General features: G+C 38.2%; 1 protein-coding gene across 5 annotated transcripts in view; it reads left to right on the forward strand.

Annotated features, from left to right (window-relative positions):
* LOC128991621 (uncharacterized) overlaps window positions 1-27,487 on the forward strand; it is a 403,846-nt gene that overhangs the window by 337,268 nt on the left and 39,091 nt on the right. For 4 of the 5 annotated variants that reach the window (XM_054414670.1, XM_054414667.1, XM_054414668.1 and 1 more), the window contains 9 exons: window positions 17,650-17,748; window positions 18,309-18,562; window positions 19,346-19,372; window positions 21,137-21,361; window positions 22,346-22,535; window positions 23,352-23,537; window positions 24,787-24,944; window positions 25,915-26,062; window positions 26,837-27,106. In XM_054414670.1, the coding sequence (XP_054270645.1) occupies window positions 17,650-17,748; window positions 18,309-18,562; window positions 19,346-19,372; window positions 21,137-21,361; window positions 22,346-22,535; window positions 23,352-23,537; window positions 24,787-24,944; window positions 25,915-26,062; window positions 26,837-27,106 (1,557 nt within the window). The remainder of the gene's footprint in view (window positions 1-17,649; window positions 17,749-18,308; window positions 18,563-19,345; window positions 19,373-21,136; window positions 21,362-22,345; window positions 22,536-23,351; window positions 23,538-24,786; window positions 24,945-25,914; window positions 26,063-26,836; window positions 27,107-27,487) is intronic. The other variant, XM_054414669.1, reaches the window with a different exon arrangement.

A 27,487-nucleotide genomic window follows, 5' to 3' on the forward strand; every position in this document is an offset into this window, starting at 1 on the left:
AAAGCTTTCGAGCAATAAAGATAAACTGTTGCCGAAAAGTAGAAAGTAGGAAACTCAATTGTAAGTATCAGGTGATCTACAAATGGCGAAATATTATTTGAACAAAGGCGATTTCGCGAACAGGGCCTTTACGCTGTGTTGCTAACTGGTATTTGGATCTCGTAAAAACGAGGTGTGAAAGTAATTTAATGTAAACAGTTGATAGGGTTTGTAACTTGGAGTAACGCCTGTTAGTTTATTTAAAAGTTCTCCATAAACTCGTGCTTAGATCTTGTAACGTTGACAGTGTTGTTTTGTATGTTTTATTCTGCTAAACGTTTTCAAAAATCACTAAAAAAAAGGCATTTGCCTGGGAACTAGTAACCTAAATAAGATAGATTTTTAGTCGTTACCAGAGTTAAAAACTCGCGATCACAAGGGTATATAAAACTTAATTAGAAAACACAACATATTACAAAACACAAATAAAGTAAAATTTTTTTCAAAAACAGAAATAAAACAGTTCAAAACTCCTCCAATAGGCGTACTTACAGTTTTATCACAATTTTCCATACACAGTACTATAAGGACATGACATATTGGGCCTACTTATAATGTCTTCACACATAATTGGTTCATGTTCTTGTTATAAAAGTACTGTATATATGTATTTGTTTAAATCGGTTTTCCTAATTGGCAAGTATCATTGGATATTATACAGGTCAAGTCATAGAGGTTAACATGAAGCACGTTGAGTCGGTTAGCCAGAAATCAATGACGCAACAATGTGGGTGTGACAAATGTATTACGCATGCTCATAACAATGGATAACAATAACTCTAATGGTTATAAACGTCACCCAGATAACATATCTGACCTGCTCAGTGCTCACCGCTGTATCTATCGACGGTTCGAGCACGGGTTAACTGCTCAATAAATCCAAATTGCTACCGGTTTCGTTCGCTAACATCGGCCCTCTGCGATCTAGAACGACTGCGAAACTGTTTTTGTCTGTCGTAAAATGTTCGCCATTTCATTCTGTTCCGGGTTGAGAATTTGGTTTTTGTTTGCGTCGCCCGTTAGAGTAACGTAAATAACAGTAATGTACTGCAACATTCTTTTAGTATTTTCTTGTTTATCGACGTGTCTTCGTCTATAATTCAGCAACTACAAAGGATTGTCTTTCAAAAACGTTGAAGTGTTTACCGTTAACAAGACTATCCCATAAACGCAGATCCCACGAGCATGAATTAGTGGGAAACGTGACTAATTGCTTAATTGCAATACGTAATACAAACACAACTTTAATTGAAGATGACAACCCCTAAATCGAATTACAAATGACATTGTTGTGTACTCGATGAACTGACAAATCAGTTTTTTATAGATTAAAGAGAGAGGTCTAAAAATTTAATTTTACTTTGCAACGTAATATGAATATGATACTCAATTCCATCCATCCTATCAGCACAAACCAATTTCCCCTAGCCAATCACACATGTTACCTCACCCATGTAATCTGCGCCATCTTCTAGCACCTGCGAGTGCGGCGGGTACGTACGTCTCGAGCAGAGTCTATAATTAAAATGCAAAAGTATCTGCATCTCGTTGACCTTTAGCACGGAATCTGCGGCGGATTGTAAACATAGGAATACCCAGCTTTCCCCGGTAGACCTAGACTAGTCCACGCCCTCCTGGTAAACTGTATCCTCCACAGGAGAAAGCCAATTAGCCAGACAATGCGGGAGTATCAGAGGACTATCTGGAGTATCTCCACGACCGGTAGACCACCGGACCGCTGTGAGTGGACCCACCTCGGGTGTCGTAGTTGCCGTCTGCTCCGGGGGGCTTCTGGTAATCGGCGATCTGCTCTGGTTTTCAGCTTGTATCGGTAATTACCTTCGGTTTGGGCTTGGCAGATAGGGTATCTTAAAAGTCATTTTGTATGTGCGAACAAGTTGTATAACATTGATGTTCTTAAGATTTACTTTTGCAAGCTATGATATGTATCTTGATACTTAAAAACAGAATTTTATTTTAGTATGTGTTTTGTGCTTGTAGTCTCGAAAGGGATAATTTAATTTATTTTTACGATTACTAAAGGAACGCGACATGGCCATACCTTAGAGTAAGTTTCAGTACCGTGACTTTGTCCTGTAATTTATAGCACAGTTTCTTCAGCAGTTTTCTCAAGCTTGTGTCCAACATAAACCAGATAGAGTGAACTTAGAGATAGAGTTAGTAGTAGGGGAGCGAGCTGGCGTAGTGGTTAGAGCGCGGGACTTCAGTCCCTGAGGTCCCGAGTTCGATCCCCGCCAAGTCACCAATGGGTTTTAAGTGATAATGCCACAACCTCTATGTCTAGCCTGAAATAATGTGAAAAACAATCTCATGCTCGTGCCTAGCGTCCTAGGACAAAAAAAATACCAGATAGAGTTACTTATTCCCTTAAGTTTCTCACTTTCGGGTTTTTACCATTTTCATGTTTATAGTTCATGTAGGCTTGTACACATTAAACACAGTTTCACACCACCTACTCGTCTAAAAAGAAATGATAGGGTTTTCTCTCATATCCATAGTTGTGCACTAATTCCAAGCTTGAACTAAAAACTGGCTTACTTTCTACCCGATCGACTTGATGATAAATTCTGATTGTTAACCGGCAGCCATAAATCGTCCGACAAGAAATGAACAATGCTCTAAAAGGAGAAGTGGAGTGCCACTGATTGAACGTTCATTGTCACGGCCGCCATAGATTCCCTTTCGCGACGCAGAGAACTAGACCAGAGATGAAGAGATCACTCGTCAGTGTGGCGCTGTCCCATTGATGTGGTGAGTGCGAAGTCCGTCAACTCCGCGTCAATGGGACACGTGACGCGTGATCCGCATGAGACTCTGGTAATGCTTCTGGGAAGAGCGGCGACCTGCACGGCTACACGGCCTGGGAACCGACGTACATGGCGAGGAATGTGAAGATGATCTGTGGTGGAAAATTCGCTGAGCGAAACTGTGCGATAGTTTTTATCTGTAGAATCTGTAGAGAATCTGTAGATGTGCTTTTAGAAGGAGCCAGTGGTAGCTCGTACGAGAAGACTTTCTGTCTACTTTGCTGATGAATTTTACTCTAGTTTTGATCTTCATTTAGCAGTAATCACATTGTCAATATCAGGGCCGGGGATAGTAGCTAGTAGGGTCAATATTCTAAGTTCGGTTAAATTATTTCTTTTAACTTTTGTTCTCCTTTGAAGCAGCCATTCCAACTCAGCGTAAATTTATTGAACCTCTAAGATCCGCAAGAGCCTTGTATATTACAGGAGAATCAACATGTAGCTGTGTGGGTATTACATTTTGCATGGTTATTTATAAATTGTGATTGAATAGGATGGTTTGTCACATTCATGTTTCGTGTTTTGACCGGATGTGAGTGTAGTATTTCAAGTCTTAGTTTACTCCTCTACATTCAGGAGGAGTGCAGAAGAACATTTCAACAAATTGAAGTAGAAACCGCTAAGGACGACGAAGTAGGTCTTTCGCGGTCGCACGCTCTCTGGTTCAATGATCAAAACTGCCAACGATTGCGGTTGAACAGGCAAATGTACCGCAGTCTTTGGACAAAGAACGAATTCAAATAAAGAAAGATGTATGTCCCTTCAATTAAGAAGAGAAACTGCTGGAAGTAAATATTTCTCCTGTTAGATTTAAATTAACAAACTGCGGTCATTTCGATTATTACCTTAAACGCTTCTATTTCAGCAGTTTTTTTATTTCCATCATCTCACCATGTTTTTTTTTCGTACTTAGTACATTACTCCATTTTCAAGGTATGCGCCCCTGAAAACTCTCCGGAGAAAAATACATGAACAGTTTATCTTACTCGTTACTCGTTTATAGTTAGTTACTTAAGTTTCCGAGTAAATTTGACTGATGCTGCGCTGAAGAAACAATAGTCGCGTACATTTGAACAGAAAACCTCGTTGAAATAAATATTCCAACCAGTATCCTCGATTTTGCCTATAGTTCACAACCTCTAATGGTGTCAGTTACTGTAGGGACAGTAAACGTCTGGATGGCTGAGAAGGCATTACAAGTACGCAATTACTGCATGTCAGGCCACTTCACAACCTAATTAACTGGAAGTCTGTCCAATGTTCAATGTCTCGGAGCCGCGCTATTGGCCCATTGGTCCGTCACAAATAGCACACACCGACGCTGGACGTCGAAAATAGCTTCTGTCCAGCAACCTTCGCGCTGCCAGCCAACACCTTTCCCGCATTTTTGCTCCGGCCTACTTCACCGGAATAAAACAGTTACACAACAATGTTTTGGCTTCAAACTTCTGCCAACGTTCAGCCTTCATATTTTTTTTCTCTTCCTCTTGTTTGTAACTTTGTCTTTTACGTAATAGAATTTATAAAATTTGTCTTACGTTTTGAACATGCAATTGTGCGTACTTTATTGATATTACACTAATTTGATAGTTCCCCATTTGTCTTTGAGAAGCAACATTTGACGTGGTGTTTTTGACGTCTTGTAAGTTCCGATGATTAATTTTGCTGTAAATCACAAAATCATTTTTCATTTTTACAAAAAAGTGCATATAGCTTGAATGGTAACTGAGTAGTATATCGTCGTTATCAAGACAGAACAGTTGAAATTATATGGTGATGGGGAAGAAAAACAAGTTGTTTTCCAACTGTGAATGATCCTTAGGATTTGTCATAGGTGGTTTATACTTTATGTGTCGAATTAATATCAATAAACACACCTAACTGATTGAATACGAAGGAATACAAATTTAGTTTGCTAAAGTTGCCCATAAACAATTAAAAACAATATGGAACCAAAATACCTAATGGTATTTATAATGTTTTTCCAAATCTCTGCAGCCAGCAATGCAGTATGCAAGTCGTGGAGGTTTGGCGGCGACAGAGCGGTCAGGGTCGGCGGAGTTATGAGTGTCCAGATATGGGAAAGTCGACATTCTTGTAGGTGTAGGGAAAAAGACCAATCAAATGAGAGCCAGTGGCCCGTGTACACCATATGGTGGCTCAGACGATGGCACAGCGGCACAACGTACCGTACTGTTCCTGGACATGCAGTGCGCGTAACACTTTGGGGGAGTCTGGACTTGTAATTAAAGTAGGTTTTTAAATGTTTAACCTAGCATATTGTTTAAGATATAAATTGCGTGTCTGGTTCTGAGTGGTCTTGGTCTTTGTGTTGTAGATAGTATATGTTTTCTGTGATAGTAGCGAAGACTCGGTAAGAATACACATCCTTATGTGCCTTGGTATATTAGTGAATAAACGTCTACATCGTGAGTTGCGTTTCAAGCTGCAGACCACACTTAAGCTTTCCCAGAAATATGACACGTTTTGAGGTTAAAACGTGCCAACAAGTTTATCGTAAACCCTCCTTAGTCACAGTCAAAAGATTCACAAACAATATGCAAAATTCACAGGAGAACCAATTTATACTTCCATTTTTTATTTAGGACTATTAAATCAGTGACCATGATAGCCAATGTCATTTAGTATTCAGAGGTGTATGATCCTTATAGAAATTCTACAGTTATCGTGTCACCATCCTTGCATTGGTGCATTACCCATACGAGTAGCAATGTTAACTCAAGGTTACATTCAAGGTCAAGAAGGATACTCTAGGTACCCTGCATTCCCCGTTTCCAGTATCACCCAGTTTAAATATATTACTTTAAACAACTTCCCGACACCTTACTCTACATCGTAGGTGGAGTAGAGTAGGTATCGATTTCGCTCTGAAGTGGGTGAATGATCTAGATTAGAGTTTGAAGTGGGTCAAAACCGACGATCTTTTATGCAGCTGTGGTGTGAATTTTCTTACTTATTTAGGATCAATATTTAACAGGGAAACTATTTTGTTGGTATAATAGTTTTTATGATTTTTTTTAAGGAGCTCCCCCTTTTATTTGTAATTTGATTTCGTAAAAAGCTATAGCATAAAAGTGTTTTACTTAGATTATATGAACATTATTATCATTATTTTCGGAGTGAAAGAATAATCGCAAGTAAGCTATAAACACAATCTATATCCTTAACATAAATTGTATTTTTTGGTATTTCTAAAATTCAAATCTATTCCCGAATTCAAACAAAAATTATATTTTTAAACGAACATATCCTGGTTTTTTAGTTTTCCCGGATTAGGCAGCGTAATAGTATATTACGTTACTAGTCCTGAAAATAAGAGTTTACCGGACGAGTGTGGCCGTTCCCGTGCGAGACGAAGTCGAGTACGGGATTACCATACGAGTCCGGTACACACATTTTGGACGAGTTACGTACGATAGTTTACGCCATACTACTTAATCCGTACAAATCTTTATATATTTCCACCAACTAAAGGACTAAAAATCACTAGTCATGAGAGGTTATGTTTTTGTTTATAACCACTAATTGCCACGAAAATACAGTATAATCAGCTGATTGGTGTCCGGTAAAACTCATTGCAGAACAGTATTACGCAATGAAACCCCATTTGAATAAGCTGGCGGCAAACAGCTGTTTTCTGGACTAAATCCTTGCGTGGAAAGTTCATCAAAATAATGTATTGTGGCGTAAATTGGCTTTTTGGCGTGACAGACACAATGACAGACAGAAAGAGAGATAGACGGACAGTTGGAAATTGAGAAGACTCGTTTCGACTTCCTTTGGCTATGAAACGTAAACCAAAATGTTTCTACTCAAGCAACGGACCAAACTGTAATTTTAATTATCAAGATTGTGTTTGGCAAATTAACGAAAGAAAATTGTTGTCACCTATCTTTCGTATATCACTTAATCTTTAGCAAACATTTGACCCCTTGTCCACTCTGGTGAGTTGAGGTCAGTTTCTGGTCGTGGTCGTGTTTATCGCTACATTCACATACACCGTGAGGCATTATCCGGTAGCAGACACGCTACATTCTACATAACACGTGTATACTGGGTGAAAGTGTGGCTATCTCGTGATAAGGTTATGTTATGCCCCATTGTTGTCTAGTCTAGTTAGTGCAGTACGGTCCGAGCTCATTAAATACCCCGGCCGTGCTAATCGGCCGCTACTGCACGCGCACATTGCACATTGCAGTTGCATAATGTGCAATCGCTTTCATCTTCACACTGCGTAGTCACAGTCCCTGTGAATGAGTTTGTTGTGCAAGTCAAATAGGTACTTCCTCAAAGGCTCTAAGTCCTTGAATTATATATTTAGGCCCTTAGTGTTTACACAAATGGGTTGAATGGTCTTTAATCTTATCCATACGAGATCTTTAAATCCCTGACTTAAGACTTCAAAACAAGTGGGTGAAGATGTGATAAGTTCTCTTGGGTGGATTCATCTCGTGCGCCTGATGTACGAGAAGTCTCTATTTAATACAGAGATAGTGTTTTCGAGAGCGAGCTGGTCCAGTGGTAGAGCATGGGGATTGTGCCCGAGGTCCCGGGTTCAACTCCTGTCAATCACCAATGGATGTTATCGATGTGATAATGCCGCGGAAAACAGTTTCAGTCTTAAACTAGTGACCTAGGATGTAAAAACCTACATCCTAGCGTCTCAGGTGGGACATAAAAAAGTGTCTCTGGGTGCTACGATTTAACAAGTATTTTTTCTGGCTTTCGGATCTTTAGAGTAGTAGGGTATAGGCCCTACACTTAATTTCTGAGGTCATAATATAAGAAATTCCTAAGTATAAAACATCCCAGACAGATAAGAACGTACGCTCACTGTAAATTACATCTTGCGAAAGTCTAAATTTGTTTTATGTCTCATTCAATTACATCGCGATCTGTGGAAACAACGAGCCTTTGTCCCATTGAAATGCATCTCGCGTGTTTTCAGTTTGAGCTCGTTGAACCCGTCTAAATGACCACCAGAGTCACGTTTAAAGGCCATGAGCGCCGGAAGGCGTGGTTTGTGGATATTTTGGCCACTGAAATGACAGAGTGGTGCATAAAACTGGCCAAGTTAAGTAAACTGGCCTTGGCTTAAACTGGACCAGACGCGGTGACGTCAACTGTTGTGACTCACTTACTTGCTTAGCCAACGAGCGAGGAGTAGAAATGTCCTATTTGAATTTGAAACAAACTTACAGTATTAATCACATATAGATTAGTTTGAGTGCGTTTACAAGGTGTGTTTCTGGTCATTCTATCCCAGAATGGACTTAACAATACCAACTTTCAGTGTTAATGTTTGATATTACTAAACATTCATGCAAAACATTTTGTTGGATAACAAAATGAATATTGAGGAGGCCAAAATACCATGGATGCCTTTGCAGCTGTTGACTCACAGTCCCCTATGGAAATGCCCCTTTCATTAATTACATGATAATCATATCTGCTTTCATGAAAGCCAAGAAAAACTTAAAATGAAATTGAAACAACCCTTTAATATTGATGTACCGGTAGGCCTGAATAAGTTAATAGCCTTTTGTCTGTGCTGGCTTGCTATACACAATATTATATCTAATCAGACTCTATTGGAGTTCTTTCTATGGTACGTAGACTCTCGGTGTCGCCACCTTTGGTGGATAGGTTCATCCGGGTGGGACCCACTTCTATTCCTGCCTCCTTTTGGGAAACCCTGATGGCCTGGCAGTGATGTTGGGCTGGACGGGCAAATGAAGTAGATCGGGTGCTGGGTTCAAGCCCGCTAGGGGTGTTCAGGGATCTATCGCCTTGGTCACCTCTGGTTTCCCAGCAACTGGGTAAGGCCTCGATCGGGTAGTGGTGTACGTAAATAGGTGGTTGGGGTTCCCCCCATCAGCTTGCTGGTGGTCCCCTTCTTCCTGGCTTTGATGGCGGGCTCTGCCTGTCAGGGATTAGATAGGTCCCGAGTGTTGCTTGCACTAAATGTGTCAGGGCATTCCATTATGGTCCTTCTGGGTTTCGTACCTGGGGGAGCCCAGGTGGAGTGACGCTTAAACAAGTAGCCGGTATCCCTGGTTAGGATTGAGGGGAAACCCTCTCTCCGATGGGTTGCTTCGGCAGCCGGTGAGCCTGATGACCTTAAGTCATCCTCCCATGATGTGCCAAAGGTTGGTGCATTAGATTCGGCCTACATCACATGGGGCCCGGGTGTGTTTAATTACAGGTACCGGGCTTGCAGTCAGGGAGCTTGCTCTTATGACAAAACGAAATGCGAAATGCGGTACGTAGACTCTACGTTGCAAATGAATTATATCTTTAAGCCTTCAAGCTAAACAGACGAAAACCTATATTTTATCCTCGGAAATACTCAATCCCAATCCCTTAATCTACATTCCTAGTAATACAGTTACTCCTGTTCTTCACTCACATCCTAGTTCGAAACAAAGCCTTGATTAAGGCCAAGGCCGGAAGCTCATCAAGATGAAATCAGAGCTGGATTAGCTCCCGTTCATTGTCGGGTGGTTCATGATTAAACCTTGATTAGGTCAATAAATCAACATCAACTTGCCGGATATGGAACGTGATGATCCGTCATTGCAAGTCATGATGAACGGATTGACTTTCATCAAACATTGTAGCTGTAGGTGGCTATTGTGTGACCATTGGCTGAGGTTCTCATGTTACGAAACAGATGTTCCAAGGTGTTGAATGTGTTGATAACTTATCTCTTTGTCAAATGGTGGCTCTAGAAGATGATACTCTAAGAAGAGATTCATAATGAAAATTTCGCCTTATTTGAAAGCCAAGTGGAAATTGTGGCAACTGTCCCTAGAAGAAAACACATTTCGTTCAAAGACGGCCCTTGGATGTGAATATGAAATGGTTTTTCAGGTGCATCGTGGGAGCATGTGAATTATGATTCGGGAGTTAATGCTCCTAATATTGAGTTGTTTGATCCTTACCACCACATATTTCAATTCGTGACAGTTTGACATGCGACAGGCAGACGATCAGTCGATCAGTTTAGTATTTATTTATCCAATTTAAAAACATACTCCCTGCTGTACTCACTCCACCTCATAAATTGCCAGTATGAATAGTCATAGTTCAATACCTTTTGATAAACTCCAAGCGCTTGGAATTGGAAAAATAGTAATGACTGATTTACTTTCTTGAGTTTCCAAAACGTTTCGAATTCAAATCGTTGCCACCTGCAGTCGGCGGTTGCACGGCGGGAGTCGACCACATATAACTTATGAGTCAGTGTTCTCGCACGCGCACGCACATGCAGCCGCTTATTTATTAATGGCGAGACCTCGTTGGTGTGACTGGAGTATTTATAATATCCTTGACTGTCCGACTGCATCACAGGATGAAACAAAGGGACAAAGAGATCTTTATGTTATGAATGCTTGGATCACACTTTGAGAAATATAATTGACCTTGATATACAGTCGCATTCATGAATCATTGAGGTACAAAAGTGTTATATTTTACTACGGTGGATATATTGAGTCTTTAATAATTAAACGTAGAAGACTTATGGTAATATTAAAATACGTCGTTGTAATAATTAAACGTAGAAGACTTATGGTAATATTAAAATACGTCGTTGTAATGTGTCAAAAGAAGAGGTGTAAAGTAGGATCCTGTTTCACCTAATTTTTTTTAGTGATTCTATATGTCAATAAACGTGCTCCAATTTAAAAATTATCAATGATGTAATATTATTATCTCTTGCCGTTAGTAAAAGTTATTCAATCGAAGACGTTTTTACTAAATTTACTATCTCAAGCCTCCAATCACTCCTTTTGACCATTGGTAGAGTTGATTATTTACTTGGTGTATTATCACACAGCTCCCTTCTTTATCATATTTTCCTTCATGATGCTTCAAGTCATATTTGCGATTGCATTGCCAGACAAGTGACCTATATTTTCGACCTTCCCCGGAGCGTCATCCTGACCTACAAAACCTTGCAACCCTAAATTATCACAATATCGCATGTTGACGTCCATGTGTGTCAGTGTGTCTGTGTGAGTGTAGTCACTCCCCCGGTGATCGGTGACACTAATCACCACGTATAGCCTGTAATCACCAGCTGATTCGCAGTTCCCTACAGCTGTGATGATAGCTGTCATATTATCAGCTGATTGTTTCATTTGGGCCGTGTTACGCCATCTGTCGTCTCGCGCTGTCATTGATGTGGAAACCGGTTTTATGTGTGATTAGAAAGATTCTAAATTGGATAATGATATGGTTTTGGGTTGAATTTGGCTGTGGAATACGAGAAATTTAGGATTTTAATTGTAGTAATTTATCAACAACAAGCATGAATAACAAAATGGTTTTGCTAACCTTCGGAGAACTTAACTGACAGCAAAGTTTCAGTCCATATAGCTTCATACAACCATACAACTGTCGAAATAATGTGAACTGCCTTCAATCAACATCGAACCCACCTTCAGCTCGTAAGTTATGTAATCAGTTTTCGCGAAGTGTTATGCTTTGATGATCCTTGAACCCTTGGGTAATTCAAGACTGGCTGCGGCGCGGCGTGGCAAACCTACAAGTGCGGAGTTGGCGGGGTTGCGACCTGACGGTTAGTTGACGGTGAATTTGACGGCCATGTGATGGCGAACTGAGACAGGTCATGTGGAAAATAGGGTAAGGCATGATCTTGATCGACACTTGATCATATATCGTCCGTCGTGGCGACGGTAGATAACAATAGATAAGAGTGCCTCCACTAATGTTACGAGGATGTGGTTTTTTGGACAGAAGATCAGTAGACCGGTCCCATTATACAGCAATTCTTGTATCTGACCAGCTCGTCCTTTGTTTGAGGTTTCCATGCGTATATTAATAGTACAGTAAATGGTTCCATGGCACATATGAGACTTTTGAGGATTGGCAAATGCAAGGGTAAAAAAGGCTGTCTATATTTTGTCAAAAAAATTAACGAAGTTAATAACAGGAAGAGAGAGACCCTCAACGTGAGAAATTCACCTGTATATTATCTAGAATCTCTAACAAAGGAGGTTTTATTAATACAAACATAGCTTAAAATAGCTTAATGTATTAAACTACAAGTTTAATACATAGTTAAACGATAGTTTAAATGATAGTTTAATTGTTAGTTAATACGATAGTTTAGTGAGTCGGTGGCTCAGTCGGTAGCGTCGCGGACTTCGGGCCCAAGGCAGCGATGTCGTGGGTTCGGATCCTGGTCACTGCCGATAACATTTTATCAGTACAGTTCACCTTTGTACTGTACTGACTCACTCCTTGCTTTGCTGTTAACGATCCACGCACGGGCGCTTAGTCTATGTGGACGGGCAAATGCAAGGTTAAAAGAAGCCGCCAACCTCTTAAAAAAAAAAGTTTTAATATCGGTATTACGGTTGGATAATTTTAATCTCTTACACTCATGTGAGATGATCGTACGGAGTTGTATACTCGCTGCTGCTGCTGCTGCTGCTATGAAGTTGGTTAAACGTGTTAAACTTGTGCCTGCTCTACAGTATGAGTGGGTAGAGGAGGAGAGATGACCGAACATCCAGGTCGAGCTGGACCATTGGACCATATCCCACTAAAACCGTTCTCTGCGGTAATAATGCATAACGTTGACTGTAGAGTGTGTGTGCCCTTCACCTGCTCTGCTCAGATGTAGGCTACAGCTATAGCACAGATATAGGTCTACTGCGTCTTGGAGAAGCATTGTTAGACGATGTTTTGGGAAAATTGTTATGTCGTGCTTTTTATTGGATGAAGTCTAGTAACTTTGCTAAAAATACTGTAACAGACGAAAATCATCTCAACAATAGTATATCGAAATTGATATGTTCTTTTAATGTGGGAAAGTGTTCAAACCTTTGAATTCTGATTCAGTTGTTTACTTATTAGCTTAGTATATTTCAAAAACACAACAATTGATGTTACAGAAAAATGTTGCGTTTAAGTGACCCATAGCGTTTGGACGGATCAAGCAACCACATACAACTGGTTGTACATACAACCACATTCAACCACATACAACCACATACAATGTAAGTGATTGTATGTGACTGTTCCAACTGGTATAAAAACGTATCTGTAGAGTATTTTTCCCTGTAACATGGACATTGATAAAATTCATTTACAAAGAACAAGCCCTTAACCATCCAGTTCGCATTGGACGAGGCGGTGTAGAATCACCATTATGTTCTCTGCGTTCCCTCCCAGTGGCGAGGCCCGGGCAGAACATTCAACTAGTGTATACTGTATACAGTTTTATTTAACAACCTATAAAGTGCTCATACATAACTCAATGTTGACCACAATGGGACGATGTAGAAACAGTAGACTTTTAGATGGGATCGACACAAACTATCCTTATTGCTTATACATTAGATCTTGTCACCCTTACAGTGTCGCTGTTGCACAGTTACCAAACACAACGTGACAGTTTAGATCGTCATTAACGTAACGTTACCTCATGTCACGACATTGGTAGTGAAAGTAACTTGAAGTGTGATCAACACCTACGCCTACACCTGCGCAGTGCAGTTGCACCTACACGACATTAACACTAGGCATGTGCAGGCGCTACCGTGCTGCATGTAGCTGCGCTGTGACATGACGGCGCTGTTAACGTTAACATTTCCACCGGTCACACTCGACTGAGCATGCGATAGCTTCCGGCCTGTAGTGACATTTAGTTTTGCGGATGGAAAATAGTTACGGAAAGAAAATAAAAGAAACGTCTTATAACACTTAAAACATATGTTTACGCTTATACTGAACTCGCCTATTGGGTCTGATGATGATTGGAGTGTCCAATCGAAATCGATCACCACTTACCACCTTTTTTGTATATTTACCGTCTTGTGAGTAACAGTATAAGCGTAAATATATGTTTTAAGTGTTATAAGACGTTTCTTTTATTTACTTTCCGTAAATTTAATAACACGTACAATGCTGATCAAGAAGTTATTTAGGAAAATGGTTTACCGGTTGTAAAGTGAAAGATTTTTTCAAATTCCCAAAAAGTACACAACTCCTCTCCTCTCCCATTTTTTGTCTTAAATTAGTTCTTCAGAATTGATACGTTGCACGATACAGTAACCGCCACGTAGGTCCGCACGTATTCTTAGTTTACAATGAATGCAAAATCTATAGATGGAAGGGAGAGATTACCTCTGTGTTACTGATTAAGATCAGTTGTCTTTTTGTCTCGATCCAGTGATTGATGACAGATAACTAAATTTGCGAACCACCTAAAAGCTACTGATTACGTGTTGAACCGGTTAAATTTTGATTGCCAAGCGACCATTGTAGGCATTGTTTGTTTAGTTTATGTAATGTGACTTAATATTTCTTTACTTTGACCTAATCCCGTAGAATCTTCCTGTAGCATAGACTGCCCCATGCACGTCAAATCATACCTCTTTATCTAATCGAATCACTATAGAAACTTTATTACTTCCGATCAGCTGTGAATCGCAACTTCGAACCGCTCTCAAATAGAAATCTCATTTCCTCCCTGGCAGGATCCATAGACTAGACTCTCCATCCCATATACTTGTCCGAAAACAGGAAACTGTTACGGGTGGAAAGCTCAGTTATGGTCAGCTGTTGGTTGTATGGTGTTCAACTACCAGGTGCGATGCGCTGATCACCTGTTATGGATCGCCCATCTTCCGAGCCGCCCGGGCGATAATTGGTTTGTTAACGGGCGAGTTTCGCGAGTTTGCGCATCGCTTTGGAGGATTAATGTGTAAAATACGTGTAAAATGTTAATTGCGTGAGATAAGGAATGATAGTCAATGTATGTGTCGAACTAAGTGGTGCGAAGAACTGATTACAAATTATTTATCACCATAAAGTGATGTGATCGTGGCAATGTCCTTCAGTTTAGCACTTGGTACTCTTCAGCATTGGATAGATTAGGAATTTTGATGTGTAACGTTTCGAGCTATCGACTTGTTTACTGGTGAAAGTATATTTGTCTGTTATTGATTGTAGGTGGTAATGGGTATGGTTGGAAAAGCTGTTGGAGCATATTTTAGGTTGGGAAATTTGGAATCGGTAGCGGTGATTACGAATTATGTTATTTTTTTTCAAAATTTTTGTGCCTCGAGGTTTTACGTTTTGGTTATCATTCCGATTACGATTAAAATCACCATCGTCGCGCCTTTCCTTTTATTTAGGTAGAGAGAACAACAAAAAGCGCTCAATTTAGCACTGAGAGCTGAATACTCATGTGTAGCCAAAAATTGCTTTACCCCTAGTTCTTTTTGTCATCCTTCGGAATTGTACAATAGTGCTTGACTTGTCAAATTCCTGTTCGGCGTTGAAGCTACATTCTGTGTGCCCCGTTATTGAGCATATATCTCTTCTCTGTTTGCATAAAATCAGCAAAATAAGTTGTATGACGCTTGTATCAACCACTATTGCCTCCGACCTAAAAAAATATAAAGCAACAATTCTTTTGCTACAATCTACAGTTAGTTGTTTTTCACGAAGCAATCGCAGCAAAGAAGTTACAACTTGGATCTACAAAATCAATCTCATTGTACTAGGCGGACAAGCGACTCCAAACAATAAAAACAATTGTTGATCGTATCTCGACCGTGAGGGTGGATTGTTTGATCAATTCTCTGATCGTCTCTGATCTTCGTGACTCGCGACTCGCCCTGGAGAATTTATTGATCATTGATCATTTCCCCGTCAAACCCCGCACGTTCCGTTTGTCTGTAACATCCACAATTACTTTGTGCAGTCTGTGATGATTTATCGTAAAATAAGACTGAATTGCTTCATCTGGTTGAAAGGTCGACGCGATTCTACAAGACTATAAGTTAATAATTTTCAGTATTTGGTTTTCAGTATAACGAAAGAAAAATACTGTTTGCGCTATGCAAGTGTGTAGTTTATTCTGTGGAGATTGTTTTATAAATAAGGTCATCTTCCCATCTTGACTTAGTCACATTATAAAGTTGCGTTTTCATAAGTCCAAGCATACATCTTCATTAAATAAAATAACTTAAATACTAAATCTTAGTCAGAGCGAGATAAACTCGAAAGTTTGACAAGAAAAGTTCTAGAATACATTAAGTATTGTTCCTATTATTGCTCAAGTTGGTGTCAATAACAATGTTGTTAACAAATCGAAATGGATACAATAATAGTTGCAATGTTATTGGTAGATAAATTCATTTGTAGTTATACTCGTTTTCGTCATGGTGATAAAAAACAGCGTAGTTTAGAGTTACGTCAGTCCCATCCCAAATCAGATGCACAGGAAATGCCATATGTGTGTTTTTGTTGGAAGTAACGAAATCAAGCTGCCATGTGACTCAAACTTAAATTAGGTTAAGTATTGGTAGCATATGTTTGTAAGCTCGGCTCAGAATATGCACGTTAGTGTTGAATTCGTATGTTGGTGGTTGGTATACTGCATACGACAGCAACGTAATAATCCTAAAATATTTTTTTCCGCAGAATACCCTTAGTCCTACAGTTATTGCGTATCAGAAGGCTCGATTGGTCAACTGGTTATAAGAAGAGCCTAACAATCAATACACAACAACCCAATACTTCCGAAAAAACTAGGTTTATTGTAACACGTCTTCTTGTCTTATTACGGTGAGCTATCTTCAATCTTTTTCGCCAGCCCATTCTCACTTAATGAAGACATAAAACGAGAAAAACTGCAAATCTAGTTTACTGACTCATTACCGCAAACTATAATCTCGTTACGCTTTCGCGACCGATAGTGACGGTTATCTAAGATGGCGGACGCGGGAAAATGGACGCTAAACAAATTGGCGGAAGTAGATATCGGTAGCGTACGTGTCGACGTGTTAATCATAGAGGAAAGTAGTGAACAGCTGTTGATCAGCGAACGACTCAACAGCTGACAGTCGCTCAGTCATTTGAGGCACCGTCAATGTGAGGTTATGCGGGGTTATCTGTGAAAGCGACAGCGTCTGTAGTGTTGTGCGCATGCGTTGTAACCGCGCCGCCGCGCCGTCTGCTGTCGCTCTCTGTCAGATGTTATCTATGAATTATGGGACAAAGGTCACCCTCCCCTCCCTCGCGATAGAGAGCTACTGGTGGTCTGGGCGTGGACACTGATTTGCTATCATAGCTGGTTAGAAATCAGCAAGTAAATGATGATTCATATTGTATGCGAAATATCATTGGTAAACAATTTTTTTATTGTTTAGTCATTATAAACGAGCAATGGTGGCAGAGAACAGGTTTTATTGCCTAAAATCCAATCCTAGAACTGCAGTAATGATTACAAATTGATCTAAAAGCACATTTTATAGGTAGATTATAGCTATCATTTTTTTTTACTGGAATTTCTTTCTAAGATAAGTTGATAAGTTATTCTAAAAATTACCTAGAACTAGGTTGTCTTCATTTTCCAGAATGGAAAAAAAATAGATTTATGTGTTTGTGGGCCTTTTTGAGCTAGACATTGTAAATCCTGATCGAACTAGAACACCTATGGGATGAATGTTACAGCAGCTCAAAAGTCTTGGTCTGAAGTAGACAATTTTCGAACATTGTTCTTAAAATTTTCTTGATCATATGGTGACTATGAATCGGAGGTAGTCTGATATTACAGTGCTGGAAGTATATTGAGTCACTCAAAATGAATGCATTTTAAACTCCTCCTTCTTACAATCACTGTTTGCTTTTTTTACAGAATTTTTCTTTTTGTACCTATTGTTTATTGTGTTAAGTCAGTCAAAACATTATCACTCAAGTATTTTTCTTGTTCCAGGAGCCTGAAGTCGCCTCTCCCTTAGACAGTGACGAAGGAGAGCCTGTTCACAAACACCCTAGACTTGGCAGCAGCCCTTGGCATTCGTCCTACGATCAGGTAGGCACAAAATAGATACTTCAAAAAACAACGAAGAATTAATTGTCTTCTTAGCAAAGCTAGTTGAAAGATGCACAACCTCATGCCATAATTTCACCTAAAGGTTTTTATTTATAAAAACAGAGCATACAGTGTTTTGCTCTCTTAGAATATTTCCTTTACGATCTTTTGACTGTGGATTCTAGTAAAATATCAGTAAGATGGCATATCAAAAACATAGTTTGGTGAGTCTGCCACTTTGTCGGTGGCATGAAGAACTGTGAAATTAAGACATCAATGTCCTCGGTTTCCATTATGATGCTGTTAAAATAATTCATAAAAATATATCAGTACTGTTCACTGACTGTTGTTTTGTAATTCACCCCTTGCATTGCTTGGTACATTCCACACACAGTCTTAATGCCCATGTGGACAGGCCTATTCAATATTAAAAGAAGAAAATAACATAGCTATTTGTTAGGAGATGCATAACCATGGGAGAATGTGTATTAAGATAATCTTGCATCCTTGACTCATAATTTCTTCATGTCTATACCGTTTAAATTTACATATTTTTGCAGGATGATGATGGTGACTATTTAATGGATCAGAGCTCGTGCTCAACGAACGACATGGTTGGCCCCCAGAGCGAACTCGCCTCCTTACCCCCTACCTTCCCTACCGCAACCTCCCCTACACTCCTCGTCCGCTCTGGGACCACGGAAGAAGACTTGCTCAACGACAACTACACTTTATACGATCGACGGCAAGGCGTCAGTGTACCACTTGACGCCGCCAGGAAACTCTTCAGTGATGAAAGTTCTATATTCACAAGGTAACTTGATTAAAGGAGTAATTAGAGTATAGTATCCCCCCATAATCTGGATAATTTGAATTTCAAGTTCTCTGGATGGTTGAAAGTTCAAATAAAATAAAATAATTTTCGTATAGTGAAAAGCAGCACTATTACAGTACTGTTTGGCCACCCCTTTGTTTACAATGATATTCCTGTTATTTTAAAATATTGTAAAATAATTGTTTAACCAAATAGTTTTAAACACTTGTTGATATATTTGGTTCACAGTAACCACGCTAACTACATTATGTCTTTTTGCCCTTAACTTCTTTTTCAGTGATGCTTGCTAATTGAGAAACATCAAGCTATATACATAGCATTGCGCTTTCCCACATAGTAAAGGTGTGATCAAAAGTGCATATTAATGATATAATGAGCTTTCTTCCTCCATTTTAAATTTGGTTGGTTGATTTCCTGATCTCTTAAGTACTTTATTGCTAAACTTTTTTTAATGCTGAATAATTTAACCACATGAGTGTTTTGCACTCAGTTCTTGAATTTATATAAGTTGTTCTTGTAATAAAACATCACTATGCATAACAGCCCATTTGATTTGATGATATTATTCACAAATCATTTGTTAAAAATGGCATATTAAATGGTACACAGGTATCCAATCATAAAAATTACAGTTTTTTGGGTAGCCATAGATTTTATATATTTTTTTAAAATCGTATTAAAATGATTTAAGTTAGTATGTTGTTGGTAATGTTGTACTTATGAGTAATTTGCTCAGGAACTGACTTAACTCTTTTATTCCAGTGAACCTACCTCTTTGGGGATAAATTCGTAAGTTTCAATAGCTAATTTCCCCATTGAATGGTTTTCAAAAATCTGTTTTGAATGTCGTTTCGTGTTACCTGTGATGCTCATTTAACAATTTGTCTTAAATTATGTTCACTTATTTTTATTGTCTCAGTTTTCTTGTGATCTTACAACTTTACCTTTTAACCTTCATAACCAAAACCTGCTTCCAAATTTTAAAACATTTTAGTTTTAGAGGCATTTGCATTTATTTTTTTTTAACCAGCATGATGTTTGTTTTGTAAATAATTCAGTTTTGTTCAAAAATCCTACATTTAGGTTTTAATAGACAGTTTCTATATCTTAAATGTTAAAGCTAAATAGTGTAGTTAATTATCTGTTTAATTTAAGGTAAGCTCAAACTCATTAATCAAACTAAATATCAAACTAACCTGCTTAAAACTGTTATATCATCTTCTATGCATAAAACACTAGCACACCTAATAACATTCCATTTAAAGATTTGTTTGATAAGAAATTTACATATTTTTATTTTTTTTACTTTTTATTTTAATTTACATCATTTCATTTTACTAAGACTAACACTGTTATAACATAAGAAAGTAACATTGTACTTTTTAGTAAAGGTTTTAAAATATTAAGAGGCATGTATTAGAAAAAGGTTGCATTTTGTGAAATATTGATTACATAGATAAACTAGTTCTACTGTTATAATTTTTATTGTTTCTCCAATCTCAGTTTTAAAAGCAAAATTTCAATATTTTACTGTTTTTAATTTTGTATATGCGAAGTCATTTTTTTTGCTTACAATAAACTGGAATTTTTCTAATTTTTAACCTGTTGGGTGATGTAGTTCATAATCTTTTTCCGTATATTATGTTTGTGGATTTAACACACTGCAACGTGATCAGAATCTAGACTGATAGCATAATTTATGTGGAGGTAGGTGGTGGGAGAACCAATTGTTTCTATATTCAATTCACATTTCACTACTTTAACTGAGACAAGAGTATTAACAATAAATTAACATTGTTACAAAGATGCGTTAACCTCCTTAGGTTGTGGTTATAATGAGCAACAGCACACGACTTTAAGGGCGATTTAATGGGGTATTATATGGATGAGTTGTAAAGTGAATCAGTACATGTCTTTCAACTTACACTGTATAAACGCGGCAAGTGAAAAGCAAAGCCGGAAAGTGAGATGGGTACAGCTGTTTACCTATTTGTAAGATTACCCTCATGGCTGAAGAACCAAACTATTTACTCATAATCGTATAAGGCCGAACAGTTTTCAAACTGTGCGTTTACAAACATAGCAATTGAAAAATTAGGTGAACAAATTTTGAAAGTGTACTCAGTGTACTACTATGTCTTCGTAGTATAATACAAGCGTCTTAATTTACTTTTTTAGACAAATCGTTAATTCATAGTATAAACATACTCCCTGATAGATTTGCCATCCTTTTGGATCATCTAAAGTCATTAAAACCAGTTTTTGATGTGTTCATGTAGAGGACTTTTTTTTACAAATTTAACTTTGAATTTGATCTATTTGTAAGCTTTTGCATGTCTCCTTGAATAACCTATGAGCAAAGCACAGTTTGTAAAATCCATTTAGTATTATGAAGGTTTAGTTAAAATTTTCGTACGCAAACATAACCAACTGAAAAACATATCAAAACTTCAAGTTTTAATGTACGATGAGTGTACCTGCTCTCATTGTGTTACGGCTTGTTAACATTTACTACATGTTTTCTGTCCTATAACTATCCTATTTCTGTCCCAGGTCAGACCGGCCTGCACAGAACTGCGCGACCTTCTACTTCAAACACTGCGACACGGAGTCAGAGCAGGAGGACAGGGGCAGAGAGAGGGAGACGGAGGAGACGGAGCCAGTAGCGATGGACACGGACAACAACAAGGAAGACTCGTCGGAGGAGGAGTGGACGTACAAGTGTGGCGAAGACTCTGCCTTTACACACTCTACAGAGACACTGGCCTCCGCACCAAGGTATACCACTGGTTGCTAACTGTATGTCACCATAGACAATGAAATATTTGTAGTGCTGTAGGTTCTTGTTTAATCAACCTTAACCGGCTGTGATTAAACCTATCAAACCTAAACGTATTGCTAGCATAATGAAAGTTTTTAAATTGATAATGATTCTCTATTTTGAACCTTATTTAAGTTGCTATTTCATTATAACTAGGCTACAGTACTACATTTTACCAATTGTAATCCACTATCATGAATAACTTAAAACTAGAAAAAAATAATTAACAATTTTAGTAATGTTCCAATTTCAGTATGTACTGCCGAAGCACAAAGTCAACACACTCCTACTGTAACTGTAAAATATGAAAGGTAAAGCAATACATCTCCACTCTGCCACTGGACTTGGCTCCCACCATAACTTGACGTGAGGGGTAGTACTCTAGTGTGCAGGTATTATGTTGGCCAAAATTACAGTTAAATGTAGGTCTTGACATGTATTTTCTTAGGACAATCAGGGTTGTTTCTAAACATCTGCTACAGGGTATAATAATTCATTTCATCGCGATGTTGTATTTGGAAAAATGCAGTTTATTTCAACACTTAGTTGAAATAAGTTAGTTCAAAGTAAGTTAGCCAACTTACTTTGGACAAACACATAAAGGGTATGAAATTGTCATAGCTAATTTATCAGATCGTTGTTTGTTAAATGATAAATTGGAATACAGAGTATCGTACATTCCTCGGATTAAAAATTAATGTAATTTTTGAACTATTCATTATTTTTTCGTTTTCATTTGGTGTATTTAATGAGGTGTGATCACGGGATTTACTCGCAGGGCTCGTATAGCCATTTGCTTGTTCTACCTGACAATCAATGTCTCATCATACCTGAACATAGTTCCACTAAGCTTATTAACAGTTTCTATCCTAGACCAAAAATCTAACAACTTCTCTTGTGATTATTTTGTCCCTTGATGTACAAATAACTTCTGTCCGCAGGTCTACTAAGCCAGAGTCTCAGCCACTGCCCAAGCCTCAGCTGCAGAAACTGATAGAAGGAGCTGTAGAGATTGTCCACTCCTCCCCCTCCCGACCCCGCACCTTCCCTCCTCTTATCTTTGAGACTGCTCGGGCCAGGTCCAAAGTCAGCGACTGGATGATGAGGGCTTGGGACCCCGAAGACTGCAAGGTACAGATTAGATACATGTTGACGTTTTTTTCTAGGCTATACACTGTTCAATTAGGAGAAAGATAAAACGGGCATACAAATTTAAAATTAATAGAACAGTCTTCACATAGAAATTGGTATTGAGATGGTAATCTGGTTAGTGTAAAGAGCGCAAGCTGTGCCCAGGTTAAATCCTGCCAATAATGGCTAAAAAGAAACAAACTAGAGCTACTCTGTGAAATAAGGCATGTTATTGGATTTTATTTTGCTCAAAATAACTCTTGTTGTAATTCAAGTGCTAATGTTATAGACACTTGTAAACTTTAATATCATAAATATAGGTTTCTAAATGTTGAAAAAGGGTCTCTTTAATAAATACCTAAAGTGTATTAATAAAAAATTTAAAGCTGAATTTTTACAGTGTTTACAAAGTTTGCTAAATTAAAACTTGAGTTAGCGAAATCCTAAGTAAAAAATTTAAATTAATTCTAAAACTTACATACTAAGTTAGAGAACAGAAATTGTCTGTGCTGGCTTCAGTGGGAGGACACTAATTAAAATAACGTAAAAACGGACTGTTGAAGATCTCTTTGAACCAAAATAACCATTAATTTCATTGATTGGTAAAAAAAAGAAGGTTTTTGAGAACAGGCTCACTCACTTGATAGTGGTTTTTCTTTAAATGTTGTTGCTAATCTCTCAGATCATTGTAGATTTTTGTTACTTTAGAATCTACTGCAGTAGCTAAACCAATGGGCTCAAGAATTTGTTATCTTTAGTATTATTATTTTTCATTCCAAATCGCAAGATATCACCTCAATTTTGCTGCTTGTATAGGGAGAGAGCTGTGATGCCAGTGGAGAGTACACCACTGAGGAAGAGGAGAGACAATCCTCGGGAGACTTCAACCACTCTGCCTTCCTGCCTTCACACAACAGCACGGAGGTTCTGTCTACCCTGGATACTACTCTGACTGAGAAACATCCCCCAGTCAGTCCTGTCAATGTCCCGGAACACTTCAAGGTGGGTGTAGACCAGAGTGGGTCGAGTAACTTCTGTCCTTGAGGCTTGCTTGCTTTCAAATCTTGACTAGCTTTGTGTTCTCTACTAATGTAGCACTATGTGATGATAAGTTTCAGCATAGTAGGTGATAATAGAAAAGCAACACTCCTGCCCAGTATCATTTCCTTTTTAGCGAATTTCCCTATAGGGAAGTAGCTATTACCGTAGGTCTCATGGTAAGACCTAAGCCCGGGACCGATTTACTTTTTCATTTTGATGTCCCCCAGAGGCCAAAAACACCATTCGTTCAAATTTTTATATATCTATATATAGAGATATATATATACAGTATATATATATGTGTCCATCCGCACGATAACTTGAGTAATTTTTGTCCGATTTTGATGAAATTTGGTTTGAAGGTGTAAGGCGAGATAAACTTGAATGAGTTCGCAAACCAGCATGATCGGACTATGGGAACGGGGGTTTATGGGGGGTTTTATGGGGTAAAAATAGGTTTTTCCCATTTTTGACCCTAAAAACACAAAATTTCACAATTTCTTTTTAAAAAATGTTGTAGAGCTTAAAAAAAACAAATAATTTAGTATATTGAAGCGTTATTATGCGCCTAATTGTTACGGAGAAAATTCAAAAAAATTGTAATTTTATAAATTCCCATGTTATTCTTATGGAGCATAAGTCAACTGTTGTAGTTTGCTTGTTTATGAAAATATTTTAATCAAATTTGGAAAATACATTAATTTCTTACTAAACCACAGTACCTTTTAACATTTTACATAAAAAAAAAAACTTGTTTACCCTCCCTGTTGCAGCAAACCTAAGTACTCATTAAACTAATTCTGTTTAAATAGGGAATAAATATGATATTTTTAAGGAGACATTTTAGTTTAAATCCAATCAGGCAAATGGGAATTAGCTAAGTCTGCAGGTTTGCTGCGGCGGGGGTATTTCAATTTAGTTACTGTGAGTCAGTCCTTAATGAAAATTGAAAACTGTTGCAGATTGATTGACAGATTTGGATGAAGAAGAGTTTGTTTAGGTATGAAAAAGTTGAATATGATAGCCATTCTAAAAATCTGTTCAAATCTGGTCTGAGATGGTTAACACATGTCATGATTACCATAAAGCATCTGGTTGTTTAGGTGTTTTATTTTGTTAATCCAGACAGGAAGATTTATGTTGGATAATTGAGAAAAATTGAGATGCTAAAGTTTCAAGAATGTGACTGACCTAGGCATGATTGTTTCAGATCTCCCCAGTAGTCCTAAGAGCCAAGAGGAAGGAGGGAACACCCAAGAGGCCGCTCAGTGAGTCGGGACTTCCTCAGATTGTGAACGGAGACGAGAAACTGCTTCAGTGTCGTAGTGAGTCTGCGCTTCATCAGATAGACCACACACCCACGCAGAGGTGAGTCATTAACTTATAACTTGTCAGTTTAATAATAGTCTGTGACCAATGTGCTTAAGGTGCTTTAAAATTAAAAACTAACCGTTTTGGCGTAGTCCCTAAAATATTTTCTTTTTCAAGATTCACTGGTAAATGTTGTATAGTTTTAAAACGTCATTTTCACTTTTAAAGTTTATCATGAGGATTTTATTCCTGATCCAGTGACTTAGTCAATGGCACGGTGGACTGTGAAACCAAGGCAGTTATGTTGTGGCTTTGCTTCCCAGTGTTGACAATTAAATTTATCAGTACAGTTCATTCATTTATCTGTCCCGGCTCATCACTTGCTAAGCTTGATATATTCCACACACAGGGCTTTAAGGCCCCTGTGGACAAGCAAATCCATGTTAAAAAAAGGCCACCGACCTCTTTTTATAGAAATAAAAACTTAATTGTTGATGTGGATGGGTACATAATTTTAAATTGCCAAATTGTATTGAATCTGGAGGTTAAAAACTTTAAAAAGTAATTGAGACTGAGACAGAATACATTGTTCATCTGGATAGCTACATAATTTTAAATTTCCGAATTGCATTAAATCTGAAAGTAAAATTTAAAAACTAAGACTGAGTCAGAATTCCTCAAACCACAATGTTTCCTAGTTCCTCAAAACCTAAATTTCAATAATCAGGAGAATGATATGAATCGTACATTTTCCTAAACTATTATTTCTTCAACAAATTTGAACATTACTTGGAAGTTATGAAATACAGTAGAAACTTGACAACAAGACTCTCAACGGTATGATTGAATTAGAATTGTTATCAAGGTTTGTAGTAACATGTGATGGTAAAATAAATTCAAAGTGATTTGAAAATCTTGCTTGTTATCAGTTATTAACAAGGGTCTTGTTTTTGAAGTTACACTGTGTATTCACTTCATGATGCAAGTAGAAATGTAAATTTATATTTTCTAATGTATGTGTGTTCAGTGTCAAGATGGATACGTCAGTACACACGACTTTGTCATCGTCCACAGTGGAGGAGACTGTAGGAGGTCAGACACAAGAGGGCAGTTGCGGCGGTTACAGTTCCAACTCTCTGCGGCGCAGGAAGATCAAGATGCGCAAGCGGAACTTGGTAAGTGTCTGCGCCCTGCGGGATTAAGGACTTGTGTTATTAACAAAATTCTGCTATTACCATAGTAAAAAAGTGTTTGAATAACCCAACAAAGCAATAAGAAATTAGCTTAGTCTGCTGGTTTGCAGTGATGAGGGTGCATTTTGATCGTCACAAGTAAACTAGGCCATTATAATAAATGGTACATTAAAGTTGTGTAATTTAAACAGTTGCAAATATTATATCAGTATAGTATTTTTAAGCATTTCATAGAATTTGCAAACAAACATGTGGGAGATGATTGTAATCATTATAATTTGCTTTTTAAGTGCCAAATTTCCAATAGAGTCACATCACTGTCTAAAGTAGTGACAATCTCTTTGCTATCCATAGTACTACCGCCATCAGATTTAAGGTTATTTACCAGAATTTCATTTGGTTTTGGTGGAAAATGACAGAAGAGGTGACTCGCCACGATACTTCAGGTCACTCAGTTCCTGCTAGATTCATACCTGTTCCTCAAGCCTAATCATGCCATTATGTCTTTGGGAGAACATCATCATTCCCTTTGCTGGTCTTTGATCAAACTATCGTTGGTGGCCTGTTTTTTTCACTTGGCAATAAATTCTTACCTACTCTTAATAACATATATTTCTAAGAAACCTTGAATATTAAACATTCTTTGAAGTTCTTAAAACGGAGACTTTTCTTTATTGTTGAAGTATTTTCTACTATTTACTATGTATATTCTGTTTCATTACATTCCTGTGAACTCACATCTGATATTCCTCGCAGGGCAAGAAGAGTGAGTCAGGGTCAGACAATCACGACCCACCGTCCCCACTCAAGTCCCCGCACGCAGTTGCTCGACGTGTTGCGTCTAGTGGCACAGAGACAGAGGAGGACGCGGAGGTAGAGCTGCGTAACCGCATTGCACGACGCAAGTGCAGCACAACTCCCAACTTCAAATTAGGCCCCGAGGGTCTGGTCACTGTGTTTTCAACGACAGAAAAAGCCCTCTCGGCTGATAGCTCTTTCTCTGAGCAGGCTTGGGACAACTACCAGGTAAATATAAATTTTGGACATTTTTGAATTTTGTTCAACATGAACTATCCTACTGTACTCTGTATAAGTCAAGATAATAATGTAGCATTCGAAAGTGTTAATTATTCCACTTGATTTAAAATCCTTGTTTTAAGTTTTTCAATGAATTTGTAACTGTTTTTTGACATACAATACTCATGACTAATAAACGATAAAGAGAGTGTAATAAATCCATGAGATATTGAAATTTAGCAATTGTGGTTTACCTCTTATTTAGATACAAAAGACAAACCACACTAAAGGAAAACAAGCTATCTTTCTTATTGTCTACTATTGTGGGGAGGAACATCATAACAAAAAATTTGAACTTGATTCTCCTCCTGCGGAAGAAAGCTTTCTGAA

The sequence above is a fragment of the Macrosteles quadrilineatus genome, unplaced genomic scaffold (assembly GCF_028750875.1).
Source record: "Macrosteles quadrilineatus isolate MER2022 unplaced genomic scaffold, UCM_ALF_1.0 Scaffold_4__1_contigs__length_99947679, whole genome shotgun sequence".
Taxonomy (NCBI): domain Eukaryota; kingdom Metazoa; phylum Arthropoda; class Insecta; order Hemiptera; family Cicadellidae; genus Macrosteles; species Macrosteles quadrilineatus.